This window comes from Culex pipiens, chromosome 3, assembly GCF_016801865.2.
Source record: "Culex pipiens pallens isolate TS chromosome 3, TS_CPP_V2, whole genome shotgun sequence".
Classification (NCBI taxonomy): Eukaryota; Metazoa; Arthropoda; class Insecta; order Diptera; family Culicidae; genus Culex; species Culex pipiens.
The window spans coordinates 140519413-140541952 of NC_068939.1; the positions used below are offsets into that span (position 1 = coordinate 140519413).

At 36.6% G+C, this 22540-nt stretch overlaps 1 protein-coding gene across 2 annotated transcripts in view; it reads left to right on the top strand.

The window, feature by feature from the left end:
* Window positions 1-15065, top strand: part of LOC120417545 (cytochrome P450 4C1-like) — a 43893-nt gene extending 28828 nt beyond the window's left edge. For both annotated transcript variants that reach the window (XM_052710138.1, XM_039579627.2), the window contains exons 2-5: window positions 9136-9391; window positions 9457-9802; window positions 14214-14634; window positions 14700-15065. In XM_052710138.1, coding sequence (XP_052566098.1) covers window positions 9136-9391; window positions 9457-9802; window positions 14214-14634; window positions 14700-14869 — 1193 coding nt within the window. In that variant the 3' untranslated portion in view covers window positions 14870-15065. The remainder of the gene's footprint in view (window positions 1-9135; window positions 9392-9456; window positions 9803-14213; window positions 14635-14699) is intronic.
* The last annotated feature ends 7475 nt before the right edge of the window (window positions 15066-22540 follow it).

Consider the following 22540-nt stretch of genomic DNA (forward strand, 5'->3'; position numbering starts at 1 on the left):
TTTTTAGTCGCTTTTAATTTGAGGTCGCGAGTGAATGAGTCACTTTCGAGCAATCAGAACCGTTGGTTAAAAGTGAAAAGCTAATAATTTAATTATTTTTTAATTATTTATTTTTGGATTCCAAACTTACTTCAGGTAAAAACTGAACCCACTAAACCTTTACTAAATGAGCTCAAATTTTCACGCTAGCTTCTGTGTCCATAATCCAGTTGTCTTTTTCATTTAACCATGAACCAAGCTTCTAACTACTTTTAACTAACTTTTAAGGTTGTTTGAGTTTTAAGAGAGATTTTAAACATCAAAACACTATGAAAGCAATGGAAGCATAAAAAATGTTACTAAACCCATACATTTCTTAATTTTGTTATATTTATTTTTTTATCTGAATGTTTTAAAATCGGATTGTAGCACATATTGATTTTATTTAAAATCCAATTCTGATTATTTAAAAAAAAATCCTCTGACATTTCTAATGCTGATTTTTTTTATACTAAAGGGCTTGAAGATAAATAGATAATAATGTTGTTAATCTCTATATTATTTATGTGCCTAATTCAGATTCAAAATGTTAAAAAGGGTTTTTATTATGTCCAATTAACATTTTTTGTCTTTTTATTCACATAAAATTTTATTTCAAGTCTATATTTGAAAGTTTAACCTGTTTCATATTTTTCAACGGAAGAAATATGTTCAGCTAATCCTTCAAAATCTGCCCAAACTACCCCACAAATGATGTTCGAAATATCTCACAATAGGTGTCCAAATGACCCATCAAGGTAATTCTAATTTACTCCACAAACTATGTCTAAGTTACCTCAAAAGTTTGGTTATATTAGCCTCCTATGAAATATGGAAGTAATTTGGATTTCATCGAAATTTATTAAAACTTATATTTTTTCTTAAAATGATCTCTAATATCGTGAAATTATTGGATTATTCTATTGAATTGATTTCAATATTTCCGAAATCAAGTTTAACTTTTGGAAAGGTCTAAAGCCTCCTACCCTTCCCTTCTATCCCATAACCCAATTCCAATTCACCCAATCCCTTTTTCCCCATAAAAATTTAATTTTCTGCCAAATTTACACTAACACACCACACCTAACTGATTCGGAGCGTTTGGTACGGTATGTCCACGCATCCATCCTCTCCTGTAGATTCTGTGAAATGTGATCCGTTCACAGAATCCTCTCTGCGGTAAACACAACGCAGTAGGGCTGGCTGCTTTAATTTTTGCATTACATTTTCTCTAGATTAGATAAGATTAGATTAGATTAGATTATATTAGATTAGATTAGATTAGATTAGATTAGATTAGATTAGATTAGATTAGATTAGATTAGATTAGATTAGATTAGATTAGATTAGATTAGATTAGATTAGATTAGATTAGATTAGATTAGATTAGATTAGATTAGATTAGATTAGATTAGATTAGATTAGATTAGATTAGATTAGATTAGATTAGATTAGATTAGATTAGATTAGATTAGATTAGATTAGATTAGATTAGATTAGATTAGATTAGATTAGATTAGATTAGATTAGATTAGATTAGATTAGATTAGATTAGATTAGAGTAGATTAGATTAGATTAGATTAGATTAGATTAGATTAGATTAGATTAGATTAGATTAGATTAGATTAGATTAGATTAGATTAGATTAGATTAGATTAGATTAGATTAGATTACATTACATTACATTACATTACATTACATTACATTACATTACATTACATTACATTACATTACATTACATTACATTACATTACATTACATTATATTAGATTAGATTAGATTAGATTAGATTAGATTAGATTAGATTAGATTAGATTAGATTAGATTAGATTAGATTAGATTAGATTAGATTAGATTAGATTAGATTAGATTAGATTAGATTAGATTAGATTAGATTAGATTAGATTAGATTAGATTAGATTAGATTAGATTAGATTAGATTAGATTAGATTAGATTACATTACATTACATTAGATTAGATTAGATTAGATTAGATTAGATTAGATTCATATGATCGCCAATATTCTCGTGAAATTTTTGGATTTTTCCATCGAATTGATTTCAATATTTCCGAAATCAAGTCTTACTTTTGGAAAGGTCTAAAGCCTTAATTAATTAAGGATTCAGATTTATGGAAACAAATGTTTTAGATTAATATTTTTTTTTTTATTTTTTTTAGTTTCTCAACTGGTTGAAATGAAATGAAAATGGGAAAATTATGCGAACATGGGCTGTAATTAAATTTTTTGATGATAATGAATTACTTCGAAGCAAATCATCATTGTTATCCGAGCATTCGTTGGTGAAGGTTGTCTGAATCAACATGACTCGTCGCGTCCCGGCGCAAAACGCCGGCAATATTGCCCTACCTGCGGCTCAAGCAGGCAAAAAAGTGGGAATTTCCAAAAGGAAGGTTGAGGCCTCAACTGATGGCCAAAAACCGGGGATTTCCAAAAGGAAGGTGCTTTTGGAAGTGACATCGAACAGCAAAAAGACGAAAAAGAGCGACGGTACTGTACCGATGGATGAGGAGGAGGAGAACTCTTCGTCCCACGAGGAGCAGCTATTGAAGAACAACAAGTTTGCTGGACTGCCTGACGAGGACCAGGTAGCGGAAGCAAAGGAGAATGAAGTGAAACAGCGAAAGGAGAAACTGCCTCCTTTTTATGTGCGGCAATCAGCAGCAACGATCGACTTTCGAGCGGGGCTGGTTGAACTCATCAAGTCTGGGAAAGTCCTAGGCAACATTCGTCTGTGTCAGGACGGATTTAAGGTGCTGGTGCAATCCAGGCAGCACTATCAACTGGTCAAGGATTACTTGACCGAAAACGAGGCGGAGTACTTTACCCATGATGTCGCCATGGATAAGCCGTACAAAATCGTCGTCAGAGGTCTGTACGACATGCCAGTGGAGGAATTAGCTGCCGAGCTAAAAGTTTTGAAACTGGATGTGTTGGCCGTGCACAAAATGAGCCGACGCAACAAAGACATCAAGTACCGTGACCAGCTCTACCTGCTGCATTTGGCTAAGGGATCGACGACGCTTCCTGAGCTGAAGGCAATTCGAGCGGTTTTCAACATTATCGTGTCGTGGGAGCGATACCGACCAGTGCATCGTGACGTCACACAATGCTTCAACTGCCTGGGTTTCGGGCACGGAGGTAAGAACTGCCACCTGAAGCGTCGTTGCGCCAAATGTGGTACCGATGCGCACATCACATCCCAGTGCATCCAAGATTCGCTGGTGAAGTGCCTCACCTGCAACGGTGAGCACTCGTCAACCGACCGAAAGTGCCCCAAGAGAGCTGAGTTCGTGAAAATTCGGCAGCAAGCATCGACGAAGAATCAGCCTCAGCGTCGTAGAACTCCTCCAGCCCTGGTGGAGGAAAATTTTCCACCTCTTCAACCGCGACGCCAGGTCCCAAACTTGGCACCGTTGCCGTTGGATCCCAGGAAGAGAGCTGAGGTGAATCATCCACGGCCGGGTTCCAGCCAGGAGCCGAGACCGCCACCACCGGGCTTCAGCCAGGAGCCAAGACCAACCCAAGAACCAGCAGTTGAGGAAAACGGTAATGATCTTTACACCTCAACCGAACTCCTCAATATTTTCAAACAGATGTCCGCTGCACTGCGTGGACCAAGACCCAGCAGATTGAAGTGCTGACCTCGTTCGTCATCCAGTATGGATCGTAGGTCCCTCAAGCTGCTGAATTGGAACGCTTGCTCCATTAGGAGGAAGAATTTAGAGCTGGTGGATTTTCTTCGCGAGAAGGAGATCGACGTAGCCGCCATCACGGAAACTCATCTGAAGCCCGGTGAAAAAGTTTATCTGCAAAACTACAAGATCGCGACGCAGCTCGATAGGACCACCTCTGGAGGAGGAGGTGTGCTTGTCGCTGTTCATCGTGATCTCAAGCCACGCCGGCTGCCACACTTTAAGCTGGACATCATCGAGGCCGTTGGAGTGGAAATTCCCACTTCGGTTGGCCCAGTACTCTTCATTGCTGCATACTGTCCACGTCAGGTGAATGCCAGAGATGGTTCAGCAGCAAAACTGAAGAGCGATATCCAGAAGCTGACACGGCGGAGCGCAAAGTACATCATCGCTGGTGACCTCAACGCGAAGCATGAAGTTTGGGGCAACAGCAGGAGGAATCGGAACGGAGTGATTCTGCACAACGATCTGCAAAACGGATACTACAACGTTGTGAGTCCGGATCGTCCAACGAGGGTGGCTCGGTTTGGGAATCACTCAATCATCGACTTCTTCATTACCAATATGGCTGAGAACGTGGCTCATCCTGAGGTGTTTGAAGAGTTGAGTTCTGATCACTATCCGGTGGTTGTGGAGGTTGGAGCTTCCGTTACTCCGCAGCGGCAACCAACCCGGAAAGATTACCACAACGTTGACTGGCAGCAGTTTCAGCAAGTGGTCGACAGCAACATCGACTATGATCAACAGCCGGAAACTTCTGCTGATATTGATCGTTCGCTGGAGGTGATCCAGCAGGCTATCAACCAAGCAGAGGCTGCCAACGTTCGAGAGGTTCCTGTTAATTTTAAGGTAACTGATATTGACGTAGATACTAAACACTTGATTAGACTTAGGAATGTTTATAGGAGACAATATCAACGGACTGGGGACTATGACAAAAAGATTTCAGTGAACAATTTGAACAAAATCATACAAGACCGACTTGACAATATCAGAAATCAAGAATTTTCAAAACATGTAAGCCAGCTTGGGAATTATTCAAAACCATTTTGGAAACTTTCAAAAGTTCTTAAAAACAAACCAAAGCCTATTCCTCCTCTTATTGTTGAGTAGGGCGTCCAATTTTCCCGGGTTTTGCATTTCCCGGGAAACGGGAAATTTTTTTTTGAAATCCCGGGAATTCCCGGGATCCCGGGAAATTTAGCAACAGTAATAATATCTATGTTTTCATTATATTTGTCATGTTATTCAAGCTGAAAATCATCAAATTGGCTCAATACTATTCATTGTTGATACATAATATACATTTCAATCTAAACAAAGAATAGCAGTTTTATAATAGCTTGCAAAATTTTTTGTTTGTTCTTTGTTGTGCTTAGGTTTCTAATTTAATTTCTTATCTTATGTGATTTAAATGAAATTAGTCTCTTATAAATACATTTTTTTTTTATATTTTTTTTGCCATGACTAGAATTATAAAAAAAAATTCAATGTCTAAAATAACAAATAAAAAGATAACAAACAAAATTATAAATGCCAATGTTAAATTTTAAATAAGTCTAGAAATTCATGTTATATATAAAGAATATTTTCCAAATTATTTTAAATCACTACCGCCAACTGAGGAAAATCGGTACTACAGTCTACATAGGTTCAGGAGATTTTAAAGCAATTAATTTGGAGATGTGTGTACTTATTGTTTTCTTCTATTCCTGTTTTAATCGAAATCAATCAAAAAAATCAAAACACTATGCAAAAAAACACTAAACAGGTGTCTTGATTTGATACATTCGTCTGGATTAGCCAAAGATGTTTCATGAAAAATAATTTAAAATTTTATTATTTGTTTGATTTCAAATCATGAATAGTAATTTTTGAAAATTTATAAAAAAATTTAAAAAAATATTTAATGCGCTAGGCATTTTCCGGATCGATAAATTTTAAACAATTTTCCTTTCTAAGTCTGATATCTAGAGTTGAATAATTTCTATAATCATGTGAAACACAAAAGCTTATAGGACCTTTTTAAAAACCCTGGATATATACTTACTATTTTATTTTTAATCGTTGTTCATCTATTTCCACAAAAAAAAAACCCTGAATTTCCAAACCAAAATTTGATATTCATTTCCGATTTCAGGAATTCCCGGGACAAAATATAAAAAATCCCGGGATTCGGGAATTCCCGGTTTTGGAAAAATCCCGGGATTTTTGTCCCGGGAATTCCCGGGATGGACGCACTATTGTTGAGGATTCTCCTTTGATTACATCCGAGGAAAAGGCAAATGCACTTGGGCTTCATTTTGTTAGTTCACATAATCTTGGCGCTTCCATGACCAGCCGTAAAGAAACATCAGTTGCCAATAGTATTTCAACAATCAATGACTCTACCTTTGAATTTCCTGCAGATTCCCATGTTTCTGGTGAGGAAGTCAAAGTTGCAGTTAAACAAATGAAAAATATGAAAGCTCCAGGCTTTGATAACATTTTTAATCTGGTGTTGAAAAAACAGAGTGATCAGTTCTTTCAACATCTAGCCAATATTTTCAATAAATGTTTGCAACTTGGTTACTTCCCCACCAATTGGAAACTGGGCAAAGTCATACCAATTTTGAAGCCTCAAAAAGATCCAACATCGCCAACAAGTTATCGCCCCATTAGTCTTTTGAGTAGTCTGTCCAAACTCTTTGAGAAGGTCATCTATTCAAGGCTTTTGGATTTTACCAACGATAATAATATAATTTTGAACGAGCAGTTTGGCTTCCGAAAGGGACATAATACTGCTCATCAGCTTACGAGAGTAACCAAAATCATCAAGCAGAACAAGCTTGAGTCTAAATCAACTGCTATGGCTTTGTTAGATGTTGAGAAGGCTTTTGACAATGTTTGGCATGATGGTTTGATACATAAACTGTATTTATACGGTTTTCCAATGTATCTTATCAAAATTATCCAGGACTATCTTTCGGAGAGATCGTTCAAGGTTTTTCTGAATGGGATTGCTTCTGGATTGTTCAACATTGATGCTGGGGTTCCCCAAGGAAGTATTCTTGGCCCACTTCTGTACAATATTTTTACATCTGATTTGCCTACTCTTCCTGGTAATGGTGTGTTGTCACTTTTTGCTGATGACACTGCCGTTATTTATAAGGGTAAAATAACCAGATATTTAGTTGGCCGTCTTCAGAAGGGTCTTGACGTTCTTTCCGAATACTTTGGCGACTGGAAAATTCGCATAAATGCAGCCAAAACTCAAACCATCATTTTTCCACTTTCCAAATCGGCCAGATTTGTCCCAAAGGATGATGTTTTGATTAAAATGAATGATGTTTCGATACCCTGGTCAAAGGAAGTTGTCTATTTAGGTCTCATACTTGACTCGAAACTTTTGTTTCGGCAGCATGTAGATAAAATATTGAACAAGTGCAGCATTCTCATCAGGTGTTTGTATCCTTTAATTAACAGAAAATCAAAGCTATCTTTGAAAAATAAGTTAGCAGTTTACAAACAAATAATTTACCCCGTTATTGAGTATGCAGTACCTGTTTGGGAGTGTTGCGCTAGAACTCATAAATTGAAGCTCCAGCGTGTCCAAAACAAGGTACTCAAAATGGTTTTGAATGTTCCTGGCTGGACAAGATCAAGTGAGGTTCATGAATTAGCAGAAGTTAAAATGTTGGATCAGAAGATTCAAGAAAAATGTTTGAAATTCAGGGAAAAATGTGCTATATCTGAATACCCCTTGATTCAAGGATTGGTTTAGTTTATGGTAAGATTAAGTTAGTTTTAGGTTAGGTTATGTTTTCTTAACATTTTTTTTTCCTCATTGTACCTAGTGTTACAAAAATGATAAATCATATACTTTTAAAGTTATAAAAATGAACAGTGTTTAAATCACGAAAAGCAAACTAAAGCTGAAGAGCCACAGCTGACCACTTATTATGTAAACCAAATGTAATTATTATAAGAAAGATTCAATAAAGTATATTTTATTCAAAAAAAAAAAAAAATACTTCGAAGCAAAAAATTGCAAGTCACAAAGTTTGTTTAATAAATTTAAAATTAAAATTATGTAGGTGGTTCAATATTGAGCAAAAAGAGAAAAAAAAAACAAAATACCTAAACAGGGCTGACGACCACTGATCTGATTGATAAATCACCGTTTGCACCGCTATCAGCGTAGATCAGCGTAACTTACCAGAGCTGTTTACCATAATGATCCGAGTGGTACAGTGATCCACGTAATGATCAGCAGGTGTCGCAACTTATAACCTCGACGCGCGATACAATCGCTAATTCATTAGATCGGAAGTCGTATCGCGGACCATAGCCATTCTTCCAAGGTTTCGTGATTCGCGATAGTATTCTCAGGTAGCTATCGGGCTCACCCCCCCCCAAGATTAGCTGACTGATGGTGGAACGAACGGAAAATAATATGCTTTTCCGCAGCACCTTTAGGCAAAAGCCAGCATAGCCAAACCACAAACTCACACGTGGTTTCTTCTGAATGGATCGTAGTAATGAAATTAATAGCCCAGAAAACATAAATGAATTGCTCACGATGGGGGGGAAAAAAACCTACACACATCGTCGCTGCCAGTGGCCATCGGCAAATGGAAAATGAAGGGAAAATCTTGCTTCGGTGGCAGAATTTATTCAAGCATTAAAATGTCACGATCTGTCGATTTGGGCTATACTTTATGTTCCCTTTGGAGACACACTCTTGGCACAGAGGGAAAGGTAAGTTTTGGTACAACCGATTATGAAACCGCGCAATTTATGTTGTATCGTTTCTTGGCAAAGACAATAGTTGTTATCTGTTGACCACTTGAAGGGAATCGAACTTGAGTTGAGGCTTATGCCAACGGTAACATTCCAAGAATGTAAGCCTGTTATGGTTAACGATTAAAAAAATGTGTTGTACACTTGTAGTTACATGGCTTCGACACTTCAATGCTTTAAATTGTATCATGTTTTAACACATAATAAATTTAAGTGTGCCGCAATTGACGTCATTTATATATGTTTTGATTGAGGCTCCAATTCAACACAGCTTTGAAGTCGGTACATTGTAGTTGCCACTTGAAACTTAATCGACCTACTATCTAGTTGCATATCATTGTGCTCGTGCTATTTTGTTGCACGTGCAATTTCGGCCAAAATTGTATTAAGAACGCCATTTTGTGCTGATGAATTGATTATGCTAAGCCACCCTAGTAACCATATTCTTTTTAACCATTATTTAACACAAAGCTCACTCCAGCTCTTTTCTAGATTAATATTCCAGGACTTTCACAGGAAAAAAAAATGCACCAAAAAGGAAAATGGGCAAGCACAACAAATCAATACAACATCTAAAATCAAATAATAAATTTAACCCTGAAACCTACTACCGTTCCAGACGACACGTGGAAAAACCACCGCAAGGTGCTGAATCCGACCTTCAACACGCGCATTCTGAACAGCTTCATCCCGATCTTCACGGATTGCGTGGCGAAGATGATCGAAAGCATGCAGGAACACTACCAGCCGGGCAAACCGCTCAACATCCTGGAGTTTACGTCACCCTGCACGCTGGGGATGATCTGCCGGACGTCGCTCGGCGGGAAGGTGCTGGAACGCGAAGGAACGCAACAGTTTATCGAGGGGCTTGAAGTGTGAGTAGAACTTAATCGTACAAGTTTCACCCTAATGTTGACATTGGGAGGGGGGTCCCTTGCAGTATCCTTCACAACGTTGGTCTTCGCATGTTCAACGCCAACCTGCACCCGAACTGGGTGTACCGCTTCACAAGATTTTACCGGGCGGAGATGAAGGCCCGCAAGTTCTGCTACGCCTTCACCGATAAGATCATCCACGAGAAGCAGCTGGAGTTTGCGAAGCTGAAGCAGCGAGCGGCCGAATCGAACAACAATCCGGGCGAGCTGATGCAGGAGGAGGAGGACGACATGCTGTCGTACAAGAAGCCGCAGATCTTCATCGATCAGCTGCTGACGATTCCGCTGCCCGACGGGACGCCGTTTTCGCACGACGAAATACAGGATCATATCTACACGATGATTGCCGCTGTAAGTTTTTTGGTTGGGTGTATAGGAAGTTCGATTTTTTTTCATAACGAATATAATCTACCAGACATCATCTCTGTGAAAAATATCTTAGTCTATTTAAAAGAAAAAATATCTGCGACTTCCAACAACTCGTTTTCAAGACCACTTATTAAAAATGTGTGGTAGCATCTTGCAAGTACACTTCACTTTGTGTTGCGCATTTTTACCTTTACCTTTTTTACCATTTTTATATTTTTAGATTTTTTGATATGATTAAGGGAATGGTGCTGGAGATGTTAAGAGGCAGTATTTGTAGATTCTGCTCGGTTTGTTCTAGAGGTCGTATCGAGGTGCTCCGATTTGGATGAAACTTTCAGCGTTTGTTTGTCTATACATGAGATGAACTCATGTCAAATATGAGCCCTCTACGATAAAGGGAAGTGAGGTAAAACGGGCATTGAAGTTTGAGGTCCAAAAAACATGAAAAATCTTAAAATTGCTCGCATTTCCGTAAAACTTTGTCAATTCCAACCCTCTTAGATGCATTCGAATGGTCTTTCGAAGCCCTTCAAAATGTGCTATAGACATCCAGGATCGGTTTAACTTTTTCTCATAGCTTTTGCAAATTACTGTTTAAAATGGATTTTTTCAAAATCTTAATATCTTTTTGCAACATCCTCCAACACCTATACTCCCATAGGTCAAAAGATAGGTAATTTCATGGACTATAAGCTTACGATATTAACTTTTTAGCCAATCGCAGTTTTTTTCATAGTTTTACGATTTTTCTAGAACAAACATTTTACAACGTTAGTTTTTGCCCTGTAGGCCAAGAAGACGGCTTTTTTTGGTCTCAATTTTGTCATATTCGGAATCCTCGGTCAATTTCACTTAAGTTAGGAGTATTGGAAATGTAATTTTGATGTAAAAAATAATTTAATAAAACATTTTTGAAAAAAAAAATAGATCTTCTTTACTCTATGATCAATACGTCAAATGCTGTATCAAGTAGGCAAAAACTTGTTTTACCCTTAATCCGACAAAATTCTAAATAATATTTTAATTAATTCTAAATGGCATTTTTTCCTATCAAATTCTTAATTCCAACACCTCAATCTAATGTAAAATTTTCAAAATTGAGACCAAAAAGTGTCGCTATGGCGGCCTACAGGGCAAAAACTAACGTTGTAAAATGTTTGTTCTAGAAAAATTGAAAAACTATGAGAAAAACTGCGATTGGCCAAAAAGTTAATACCGTAAGCTTATAGTCCATGAAATTACCTATCTTTTGACCTATGGGAGTATGGGTGTTGGAGGCTGTTGCAAAAAGATATTAAGGTTTAAAAAAAATCCATTTTAAACAGTAATTTGCAAAAGCTATGAGAAAAAGTCAAACCAATCCTGGATGTCTATAGCACATTTTGAAGGGCTTCGAAAGACCATTCGAATGCATCTAAGAGGGTTGGAATTGACAAAGTTTTACGGAAATGCGAGCAATTTTAAGATTTTTCATGTTTTTTGGACCTCAAACTTCAATGCCCGTTTTACCTCACTTCCCTTTATCGTAGAGGGCTCATATTTGACATGAGTTCATCTCATGTATAGACAAACAAACGCTGAAAGTTTCATCCAAATCGGAGCACCTCGATACGACCTGTTTCACATCGGTGAAAAACTCGCTCTTAAATGCCACTTTAAATTTAATATAACTGAAAAATGTTTTTGGATTGTTTTAAAAATATTTTTTTAAAGTTTCAAACATTTTTAACAAAATTGCCCAAGATACATTGAATATTGGAGTTGTATTCTTAATTTGATTTTGGTTAACCGCGGTGGATTTTCTTGAAAAAAATCGTTGGCTTTGAACTGTCAAAAATTGATCCAAAAAGGTCACAGTGTTTTGTGTAACCAATGTGGTAGATGCTTTGGAGAATTTTTGACAGTTCGAATTATTTCAAGAAAATTCACCGTGGATAATTGAAATCAAATTAACAATACAAGTTGGGCCTCTAATTGCTAAAAAACAGCGAATAAAAGAAAAAAACAAGAAAATTTTCGTTTTTCCAGACATTCCAACATTTTCTATTGCCAATATCTTAGCAGTCAATGGTCTAATTTTCAATTTTGAAAAATAATTCATTTTTGAAACTCCCTTCGATTTTTTCAAAATTTTGTTATCAATACTAACAATTTAAAAGGGCCAAATATTCAAAATTACGAAAAATCTGTAAAGTTCTTTTTAATTGTCAAAACATTTTTTTGAAAAAAATCTACTTTCTCCATAACACATTTCTGTCTATGAGCAAAGCCATCACAAATCAGGAATTTTTATGATTATTTTTTACCGTCTCTCTCCGATTTCCATGAAACTTTTTAGACAAGTTATCCTAGGCCTATATAGGCCATTTTTGTTGCATCGTACCAAAAAGTGGTCAATGACAAACTTGTAGGAAATTAGACGGGCTTTTTGAAAAAAAAAAAACACTGAAAGAAAAATGCACGCCAATTCTATAAGATTTTTCAATTTTTAAGTTTAAAAGTTAAATTTTAAAGTGGCGTCAAGACATTTTTTCGTTCATTTTTTTTGTGAAAATAGCCTGAAATGTGACAAAAAGAATCACGAAAAATTCAGGATGGTATGTCTCTCCTAAAAAAATACAAAAATCATTTACTAACACTGTTTTTTTTAAATGGTCATAACGTCAAAATTTTCAAAAACCGAATATGAGAATCGATTTTTAAGACCAATTACATTAAAGTCTATATATTGACCATTGTCCTATGTCCAATTCTTGTGAAGATACAGCGGTTTTAAAAATGAAAATATTGAAAAAATAGGTTTTTTTTTGTGGTTTTTGGCAATTTTTTTATGGAAGACTTAATTTTTTGAAAAAAAAGAAAAAAAATTCAGTCTCGTTGATATTTTTACCGGAATGCTTCACAATGATTTTTAACGAAAAAAAAAATCGTGACATCACCATAAAATTTAACTTTTAAACTAAAAAATTTAAAAATCTCATAGAATTGGCGGGCATTTTTCTTTCAGTGTATTTTTTTTAAAAGCCTGTCTAATTTCGTACAAGTTTGTCATTGACCACTTTTTGGTACGATGCAATGGCTTAGAGATACAGCAATATTTAAATTACAAAAAACAAAAAACTCTTACGCCCTTCTCAATTGTCATTATCAAGTGCAACTGGCTCCATATACACAAAAATGGCTTATATAGGCCTAGGATAACATGTATTAAAAGTTTAATTAAAATCGGAGAGGGTCGGGAACAAAAGTACCAGAAAAATTCCTGATTTGAACTGGAACTGCTCCTATTATACTTCTCTATGGCTCAAAAGTTGCGGTTTTTGTCCCAGTCCCAAAATATACCAAAAAAATCAAAATTTTTAAAAATTCTAATTTTGGGAAATTGTTTTATTTTGTATAAAAAATTCAAATTAAAATTCGACAAGATTTTTTTCCGTGTACCTATGTTTTCTAAATAGTCCTCATCAATATCTACAACTTTGCTTAACTGGTGTCGATCAGAAAATTCCATTTAAAAGTTATAGATTTTTTCGAATATTTACGTACCATTTTTGTATGGACAGCTGCCAAAATTGTATTGAGACTTGTATGGTCATAGGGAAAGCCCCCTCAAAGTATGAGCCAAATAAAAAATAGAATAAATGAAAATGGTCAAAATTTGCTGATTTTTTTTAATAAATTGCTCTTTTTCATTGCATAGGCGTTTTTAGGTGAAATTAAAAAAAAAGTTATTTTATTTAATTTAATTAAGGTGGTCGGTGCCTTCCTTTAATTTCAAGAGTAAACCCTTTTCCCCGCCTCTTCACCAAAAGTGTCCAAATCTAGGTCCAAATGGTTTATGGAGGCGATCGAATGTATCAATAAAAGTTTTGAATAAAAATTCAAACTACCTGCAGACTTATTGTTAAGAATATACAGACACCGCCACGGTGCTCAAAATACCGTTATAATAGAAAAAAAAAATGCAATGCAACTCTGAGCAAAACTTAAAGCATTCGCTGATGTGGTTTTCGAGATACAGCCCTTTTAAGATGTTACATCCGATTTTCAATAAGAAATCCAAAACAATCGATACAATTTCAGCAATTTAAAGAATATGCATTTTAAGATAATGATAGATTTTGCTTTATATGACTGTAAATTATTTCTGGACCAAGTTTCAGAAGGTTTGCTGATGTAGTTTTAGAGACACAGCCATTTTAATATGTTATTTCTGACTTTTTGCAATGAATATTGAAGCTTTTCGATTTTTTTTGCAGGGTTGCTTTTCCTTCGTGAACTATTTTTAAAATGCAAAATCTGAACATTTTTATTAAAGTGTTCCGAATTTGAGAATTTCTAGTGTCAATGTTTTTTTTTATCAAAAACTAACTACTCTCCAACTACTCCACAGGGTAACGAAACTTCCGCCACCCAAGCCGCCCACACGGCCCTCCTGCTGGCAATGCACCCGGACATCCAGGAGAAGGCCGTTGCCGAACTTCGCGAAGTGTTCCCGACGCCCAACACCGAGTACAGTCACGAGGTGCTGAAGCAGCTGGTCTACCTCGAACGCATCATCAAGGAGTCCCAGCGGCTGTGTCCGGTGGCGGCGGTTTACGGCCGGAAGACGCTGAACGACCTGCAGCTCGACGAGTTCGTCATCCCGAAGGGCAACCTGTTTATTTTGAACATTTTCGCGCTGCACCGCCGGAAAGAGTTCTGGGGAGAGGACGCCGACCAGTTCGTGCCGGATCGGTTCCTGCCCGAGAACAGCAAGAACCGGCACCCGTTCGCGTACCTGCCGTTCAGCGGTGGCGCTAGGGGCTGTATTGGTGAGTTGAATCGATTGTGTTTAGAAAGTTGATTCTACCCTACTGTTTTCCCCTCGCCTTCACAGGAAGCCGATACGCCATGATGAGCCTGAAGACGATTCTATCTGAAATGCTGCGCAACTACAAGCTCACCACCGACATCCGGTACGAGGACATGGAGTTCAAGTTCAAGGTATCGATGCACTTGGCGTACGACCACCGTGTGTTTCTTGAACCGAGAAACCTGTACGGTTGAGGAGCGGTAGAGGAGGGAGAGAGAGACCACAACTTGAAGCCATTTCAGAAGCCTAATCCAACACTGCTGATATCAAACTGATCCAAATACGAGCCACTTGTACCGTTGTTACCAAGAACAAATGAACCATTTTTAAACTTTAAATATGTTGGGTGTTGCAAAAGCGCTAACGTTGAACAACAATAAAGAAACCTGATAAAACATGCGGTTTGTTTGTTTAACAAGTCGAAATTGAATTAATTTCGATTCGATTACATTCATGGCAGTCACGCAATGTTTGCCTGTGCGATATGCGATCGTAGTAGGTGCCGAAAGCAAGCAAGTTATCACACCAGTCCAAGTAGCAAGTAGCCCGTGGAACCGTTGCTGGGCAGTTCTGCACGCAATCCAAAGCTCGCGCCGGCGGTCTAAAAGGTATAATTAGCCATTACGCCTGATCGATGTCGAGCAACCCTTGTTGAGGAGCTACCGTGGTGAGCAAAGCAAGAATGGTAAGGTAAGGTGTGCTTCAGAGAAGGAGTTGGCAAGGTTTCTTGGGCATTCTTAAGATGCAGCGAAAAAAAAAGAGATTCGATTACAAGGTAAGCTTGTGAACGCATTTTGAAATAACTGTTCTAGATATCCTTAAAAGCCGTTTATACGTAGCAGGAATTTAATTCTGTTTAAAAAAATTGTGTTATATTCTACTTCTGCTGTATTCTACTGTACTATTTTACTTTTTTTTGCTTTACTGAATTAAGTAGTTGCGGTAAGCTAAATTTAAACTTTATTTGAACATCATTAATAGGGTTAGTGAATTTTCACGATTTCACGGACAGCGAGAAATTAGTGAAATTTGAAGATTTCCGCGAAATTCCTTGAAATTTATCAATTTTCTCAAATCAATTCATTAAAATAATAACATAATCATTATTTCATTCATAAATAACTTTTTTAGAAAATTTAATTAGTTTTCGATTGAAAAATGTGATAAGAACCATTTGAAAAAATGTTAGCAAAAGCTACATTAACATGAAATTGATAGAACATTTACTAAGAAGTGAATGCTACGAAAACTTTAATAAAGTGTAATAAAAATCAGTCAAAAAAAATAATATTCCCGTATTTTTTTTAAAACTCTGCATTTTTCAACCAAAACTTGTTTAATTTTAATGAACAAGTATATTGTGATATTTTTTAAAGATTCTAAAAATTTATTTTTTAATTTTATTGTTTTTTTTTTTGAGAAAGCAATTAAAAGCAAACATTCTTGTAAAAGTAACATTCAGTGAAAAAAGTTGTCTTTCCCTATTCTTCCAGTCAATGATTTAACGGAGGAGCAAAAAAAAATAGATTGAAAAATTTAAATTCATCAGAGTAAAGAAAAATATTGAGAATATAGATTGCTATTTACTTGATACTCTAAAAAATATTTTATCAATTTTGCTTGGGAAACTAACTTAATTTAGCAACATTTTCATTAGCCGTTATAACAATTTAGTCATTATTTAATTTGAGATTTGAAACATATAATTTTAAAAGAAATGAAAAGACTCATGCTTGGTTATTCAACATTAAATTAATATTTATTAGCTAGTTTTTTAATCTTTAAAGTCACCTTTAAGACAATTTCACCTGTTTAATTTTCATTATATTTAAATATATGGGTGGCTTGGATTGAAAATGGAAATTTAAATAAATGTGTTTGTTTTCTGTTCGCATTTAAAATGAAATTTTGAAGATTATGTTACAGATAAAATTATTTTTGCCAAAAGATTTTAATTAAATTTCTAAATTAGTTTTTGAAAAGTGAGATGAAAATTCTAAAAATATTTTCAACTGGGCAAAATGTCACAATAAAAGTAAATTGTTAGATTTTTTAGTGTCACGTTGAACGTTAAGACTTTTTAAGTTTATTGAAAACATTATATAATAAAGCAAAAAAGTAGTTTCCGTAAGTTTAGCATATGATTTTGATAGTTATTTTAACATTTTTCATTTTCCGTGAAATTTCCGTGAAATTTGGTGTTTTGAAATTAAGGTCCCCGTAAAATTTGCAATTTTTGAGCATGAAAAATCACTAAGCCTAATCATTAAATTTGTGTTATGGTCAGTTGGAAATTTACTTCCGAAAAGCCACCAACAAAAAACATTATAGTTACGTTATTTTCAAGAACCAGAATTCAATGTTGGGCTAGTAAATCATACTTATAATTATGGGGACCGGTCGGACAGGTAAATTAAAAATTTACGCGTACTCGAGACAAATTACATTCACCCAGCAGAGCCCTACCATCGAAAGCACCCATGAAAACATGCACACGTCGGCTTCTCGAAGTCTGAGCTAAGCGACTTGAACCATAAAGTGTGGTTAACGCAAAAGTTATGACTCCTTGAGCGCATATTTTCCCAACCTCGCGTTGATGGTTTTCCATCATGGCGCAATCACAGCTGAGGGAAAATCAGCACAGGAATCTAACTTATTGGCAGGTTGAGCGAAGATAAGCTAACTGACACTAGTAAATTAGTAGTCGGAGATGGTGGGGATCTGATGATGGACCAAGTTCGATGCGGGTTTGCAACTTGCAACAAACCCGCTCGACTTCATCAATGGTCTTGGCAGGTATGTTCAATTACAACATCAAACTGGTCTGGTGCGAACTTGTCAGTGCGCTCTGAATCAATGCATCGAGAGCACTTTCGGTCGAATTGACCTTCAAAGATAATGCGGTGCTGTAGATTGGAAAATTGATAATGTTTTAACCAAATAGTGCTTGGAAATTAAAAAAAAAACTTAACCTTAAAGGGTCATTCTTCGCCCACTCTTACAACAGTGGCTCGACCCTTCTTCGATTTGCGTGGAAGTTTGTTCTGAGGTGTAATGTTGATGATCACGAAGCCATGGTCAACCTTTCGATACCTTGTAGCGAGGGGCGGTACGACAATGATTTGCAGCCTGAAATGGAAGTAGGTTTGAAATTTGGTGTCAGAACGACTTTCATTTAAATTTTTTTTTCATTTTTTTCCATTTTTCATCAACAACATTACAAAAACAGTGTTCTTTACTCAAAATATGGCAGTGTCAAAAATTTGGAAACCAATTAATTTCAACAAATTTTGCTCTTTTAACACTTCTGAGTCACATGGATCAACTTCCAGTCACGTAGAGCCGATACCGGATGTTCCGGATACCGATTATGGAGGTTATTGGAGTTAGACAGAATTTGGTCATAAATCTTATTGAAACTTCATTGTCATCCTCAAAATCTATCATCGATGCAAAAAAAAAACCAATCCGACCCCAGTATGGCCACTAGGGTGTAATAATACAATCGATTTTCCAGCTCAGCAATTTTTCAGTTCCTTTTGGGGTCCTAAGTGGTATGGCCTAATGCTCTTCAACTTTGTTTTTTTCGTTTTATTATTAACTGATCACATTTACTTTATTTACTTCAAATTGTTTTACATTATTGCATTGAATCGAATACATTTGGGTAAAAAAGAAAAAAATAACTTTAACAACTAAACCTAACATAACTAGAAAAAATAAATTCATTGAAATATTCAAAATCATTAGAACGAGTAAGCTACGAACTGTATTTTAAGATGAATGCTCCAAGCGTTCTTACTTGTTCTGTACGAGTTTTGCAACTACACAGTGTAGTTGTCATCTCGATGAAAATGTTTAGAAGTTCTTGTGGTGAAAACAGGTCAATACTGCCTTCACCCGTTGATGTTGGTTGGTTTTCCCTCGGTTGCTGACTGAAGCCTGGAGGTGTTGTATTCTCTGCAACTCTTTGCCGCTGATTCAACGGCAATGGCTGCAGATTTGGAACCACTGAAACTGATCCTGCTCCTGGTGACGCCAAAGCAGGAAAATCCACGTCCGTGGTGGTGTTTTGCGACGATTTGGTTGGTGCCTCGTCGTCGATTGCTGCCAAATTTTTACAAACTCAGCACGTTTTGGGCAGCTTCGATTCTTGGTGGAATGGTCGCCGCCGCAATTGAAGCATTTCGCTTCGATGTTATCGTTGATTGTTTCGCAAGCTTGAGTTTGTGCTCACCTCCGCAGGTCGCAGTTCCTTCCACTATGTCTAAACTGCAAGCAGTTCGAACATTGCGTCACGTCACGGTGCACTGGACGATAACGTTCCCAAGTCACGATGATTGTTTTGAGCTCTTCTTTCAGCACACTCACATCCATGTCATACAGGCCACGGAGGACCTGTTTCATGGGGCGTTTACCTGGATCGTCATGGCTGTTGTATTCAATCTTTGTGTTGTTCAGGAAATCCCGAACGTAGTTGTAATCCTTTCTGGTAGGTAGCAGAATTTTGAGTCCATCAGCACACAAGCGAATAGAAGCTCGTAAAGCACCAGATTTGATAAACCCGGTAAGCCATTTTCGTACCGAATCTGATGAATTTTTTTTTCAAAAAATTGTGTGGCAACTTTTCCCGTCGTTCAAATTCTTCCTTCTCGCTCAAGTCCACAGGGAGGGTAGCAAACGGGTTTCCAGATGAATTTTGAGCGTCCTTGCTCAAACTGCCTGGCTTTGCAGGTAGCGCTTCGGCATTCTTTAGCTTCTTCAAATCTGCCGATCCTGCTGGTGAGGACCGCCTCTTTTTCTTGCCGTGAGGCATTTTTGCACTTTTTAAGCACTTTTCAGGAGCTTATATCCAGGAGTATCTCACTGATTGGTGGTCCACAAAGGAATCAGTTTTGAACACGTTGTATCCTTTTATAGGAGCAAGTTGGCACCATACTCTCTTCGAGAAAGTTGTAGAGCACATTCCAGACCATCCGAATATGAATCCAGTTTTAATGTAGCGTGAAACGTGGATTTTTTAAATATCAATATCCAAAAAAATGGTTTTCCTCATACAAATTTATATGTAAAATTGAATAGCTTTGCGCAAAGCGGGGACTTAACCAATCGTTCTCAAACATTGGGGAGTTGTTTAGGACCCCAAATGGAACTGAAAAGTTGCTGTGCTCACTAAATTTGAGGACATTTTTCAACACCACTCAAAATGGTCAAGCGTTTCTCTTACCATCATGGGATTTGAAATTTATTCACTACTTTCTTTGTTTAGATTGATATTTTTCGACGAATAATAACACAATTTTTAAACGTTTTTTCTTACGTTTCGGCCTACTCTTCTCCTTTCGGCCATCATCAGAATCTTAAAACCCTTCTTCCAGCTGCTACTCCTCCTGCTGGGTTGCCTGGACTGGCCAAAAAAACTTATAAAATCACACGATTCTTAAAAAAACCTTTTCATCAAAATTTTTAAAAAGAGCGAAAGAGCCGTTCAAAAGAGCGGCTCTTTTTAATGAGCGAACAAAAATGAGCGGCTCCAAAAAAAGAGCGATTTTGCCCACCTCTACAAAATACTCTATTTTTCTGAAAATACAAAAAAAAAATCAAAATTTGCAATTTGGAAATCAAACGAATTGAAATTTCGAATGCTTTAAAAATTATTATAGGTTTTTTTTTTTAAAATAATTAAATTTTTGCAAACTACGGTCATCCCACATATTCGAAACACCCACAAATTTGGAACACTTTTGTGGTAATTTGTCAATAGGATGCAACATGCAACTTTTCTTTCGACCCTACTATTCGTAGGACCTTTATTTGGACATTATCTTGCTATTTCACAAGTAAAAGTAGTACTTTTTAAGCAAAAACCTGCCTTTCAAGACTATTTCATCCAGAGCAGCAAAACACTGCCTGCAAATTGCCTGTTCCATGATTGTGGGATTTTATTGTGCCTCCCACAATTGTGGAACACCTGAATTTAACTGATGTTTTCACAATAAAGTTATCAGACCGTTAATAAAACATTACTAAGCATGAGTTTTATTGGTTTCAGAGTGTGAAGTCAGTATTTTGTAAAAAAAAGTACACCTGGAGAGAAAAAAAAAGTTTGTTTACATCGTAAGCAGCGATGGAATAATCATCATCAAAAGAAAATCTCTGGACGTTCATCAAGAGAAAAAATCCTAAAGGAGCATGGTTCTCCTCTCTCGCGCACGAAAGATCGGTAAAAAGAATCTAAAAAAATCATCATCATGATTATTCGGTGGAATATCCTTTTCACTACTATACTTGCAAGTGTAACGTCACACGTCGAGAAATGACCTGTCACATTCTGTAGATGGGCAATGTGTGTAAACAAAGTGAAATAAATATTATTAAGTGGTGCTGACAAGGAAATTCACAAAAAATCATCAGCAGATTGATTTTCTTGGAGAATTTCGGGAGCGATTTTCATTTGCGTGATTTGCCTCCTCTCTTTTTCGCGGGTGAAGAAAGTTCGCAAGCGAAATTGATTTTTTTGCGATTATTCCATCCCTGATCGTAAGAAAAAAGTGATCCAAATTTGTGGATTTGGAGGGTCAAAGTTTTTCTTCAAAAAAATGATTTGAAAGTTAAAATTTGCAGTTGTTCGAAACAGCATTTGAAAGATCGCAAGAAAAGCTTTCACATGAAGGTAAAAGCGAATCATTAGGTTCAATTATCGATTTTCTATGATTTTTTGAAGGGCCAATGATCTGTAAACTGTTCCGAATATGAGGGATGACTGTACCCTGTTTTTTTTCGAAAATATTAAAATTTTCAAAAAAAATACAGTCATTTGTGAAATATTTAGTATTTTCCATAAAAAACTCTAATAAAGTGAAAAAGCAAACAAAATTTCTCTTCGTTTGATGCCCTTGTTGCAAATTTTGACAATTTGAGTGTTTTCGAAAAAATACGGAATTTGTGAAAATTTTAGCTTTTAACAAAAACAAATCAAATAAAATGTAAAAGACAGATTCTGCCGTGACGTTACAACGGTTTGACGCTTCTTTTAAGTTTTTTTTTTTTTTTGCTGTAACTCAGAAATTTCAAAGAAAAAACCTCAATATTTATACAGATTCTAAAGGTTGGTTCAAATTTCCATAAGAACCAACATTAGGCTAAGGGTTTAACGGCTCGGTTGCTGTTCTACGAGCAACTCGATAACAAAATTCGATCCCGAAACCTCTGCCTTATCGAATCTTCACCGTTTCGGCTGCCATGGTTCGATGAATCATAATGGTCATTCGCCAGTAGCAGTAAACCGTTTCAATGGACGAATGAACACAAATTTGTGTTCGAGTGCGTACTCAAAACCCATAATTCAGACACTCTTGGTGGGCGAATCATAAAATTCAATTTCTCAACACACATAAGCAACGACAAGTTCACCCTTTTTCCCACCAGAGGCTCTGCTGTTGCCTCCGCGCTTCGTTAACTCTACAACGATAATTGGAAAATTGTTGGCTCCATTGCGGTTTGCTCGCGTGAGTCCAAAACAAACTTTAATCGGGCGAATTTTTCTGAGGTGCCAACATATAAAGGAAAACCCGCTAATGAAATTGTCACCGATTGTTGAGCTGAACGGTGCTTTTGGGTTTGATCGCGATGGCAAAATGGTTGCGGGGAAAATGAGGGAAATGTTGTTTTCTTTTACTATGAGAGCTGAGTTGAATTTGCTCTGAATGATGTACGGGGTGACGTTAGAACGTTTTGATAACTGTTATTTCCGAATGGGGAAATTGCAACGTTGGGAATGATTTGCGGAAGTGGTCATTTTGATGCATCATGCCGCTGGATGAAACGAATCAAAAGTGCTGGATGAAACGAGTAATATCAATTTC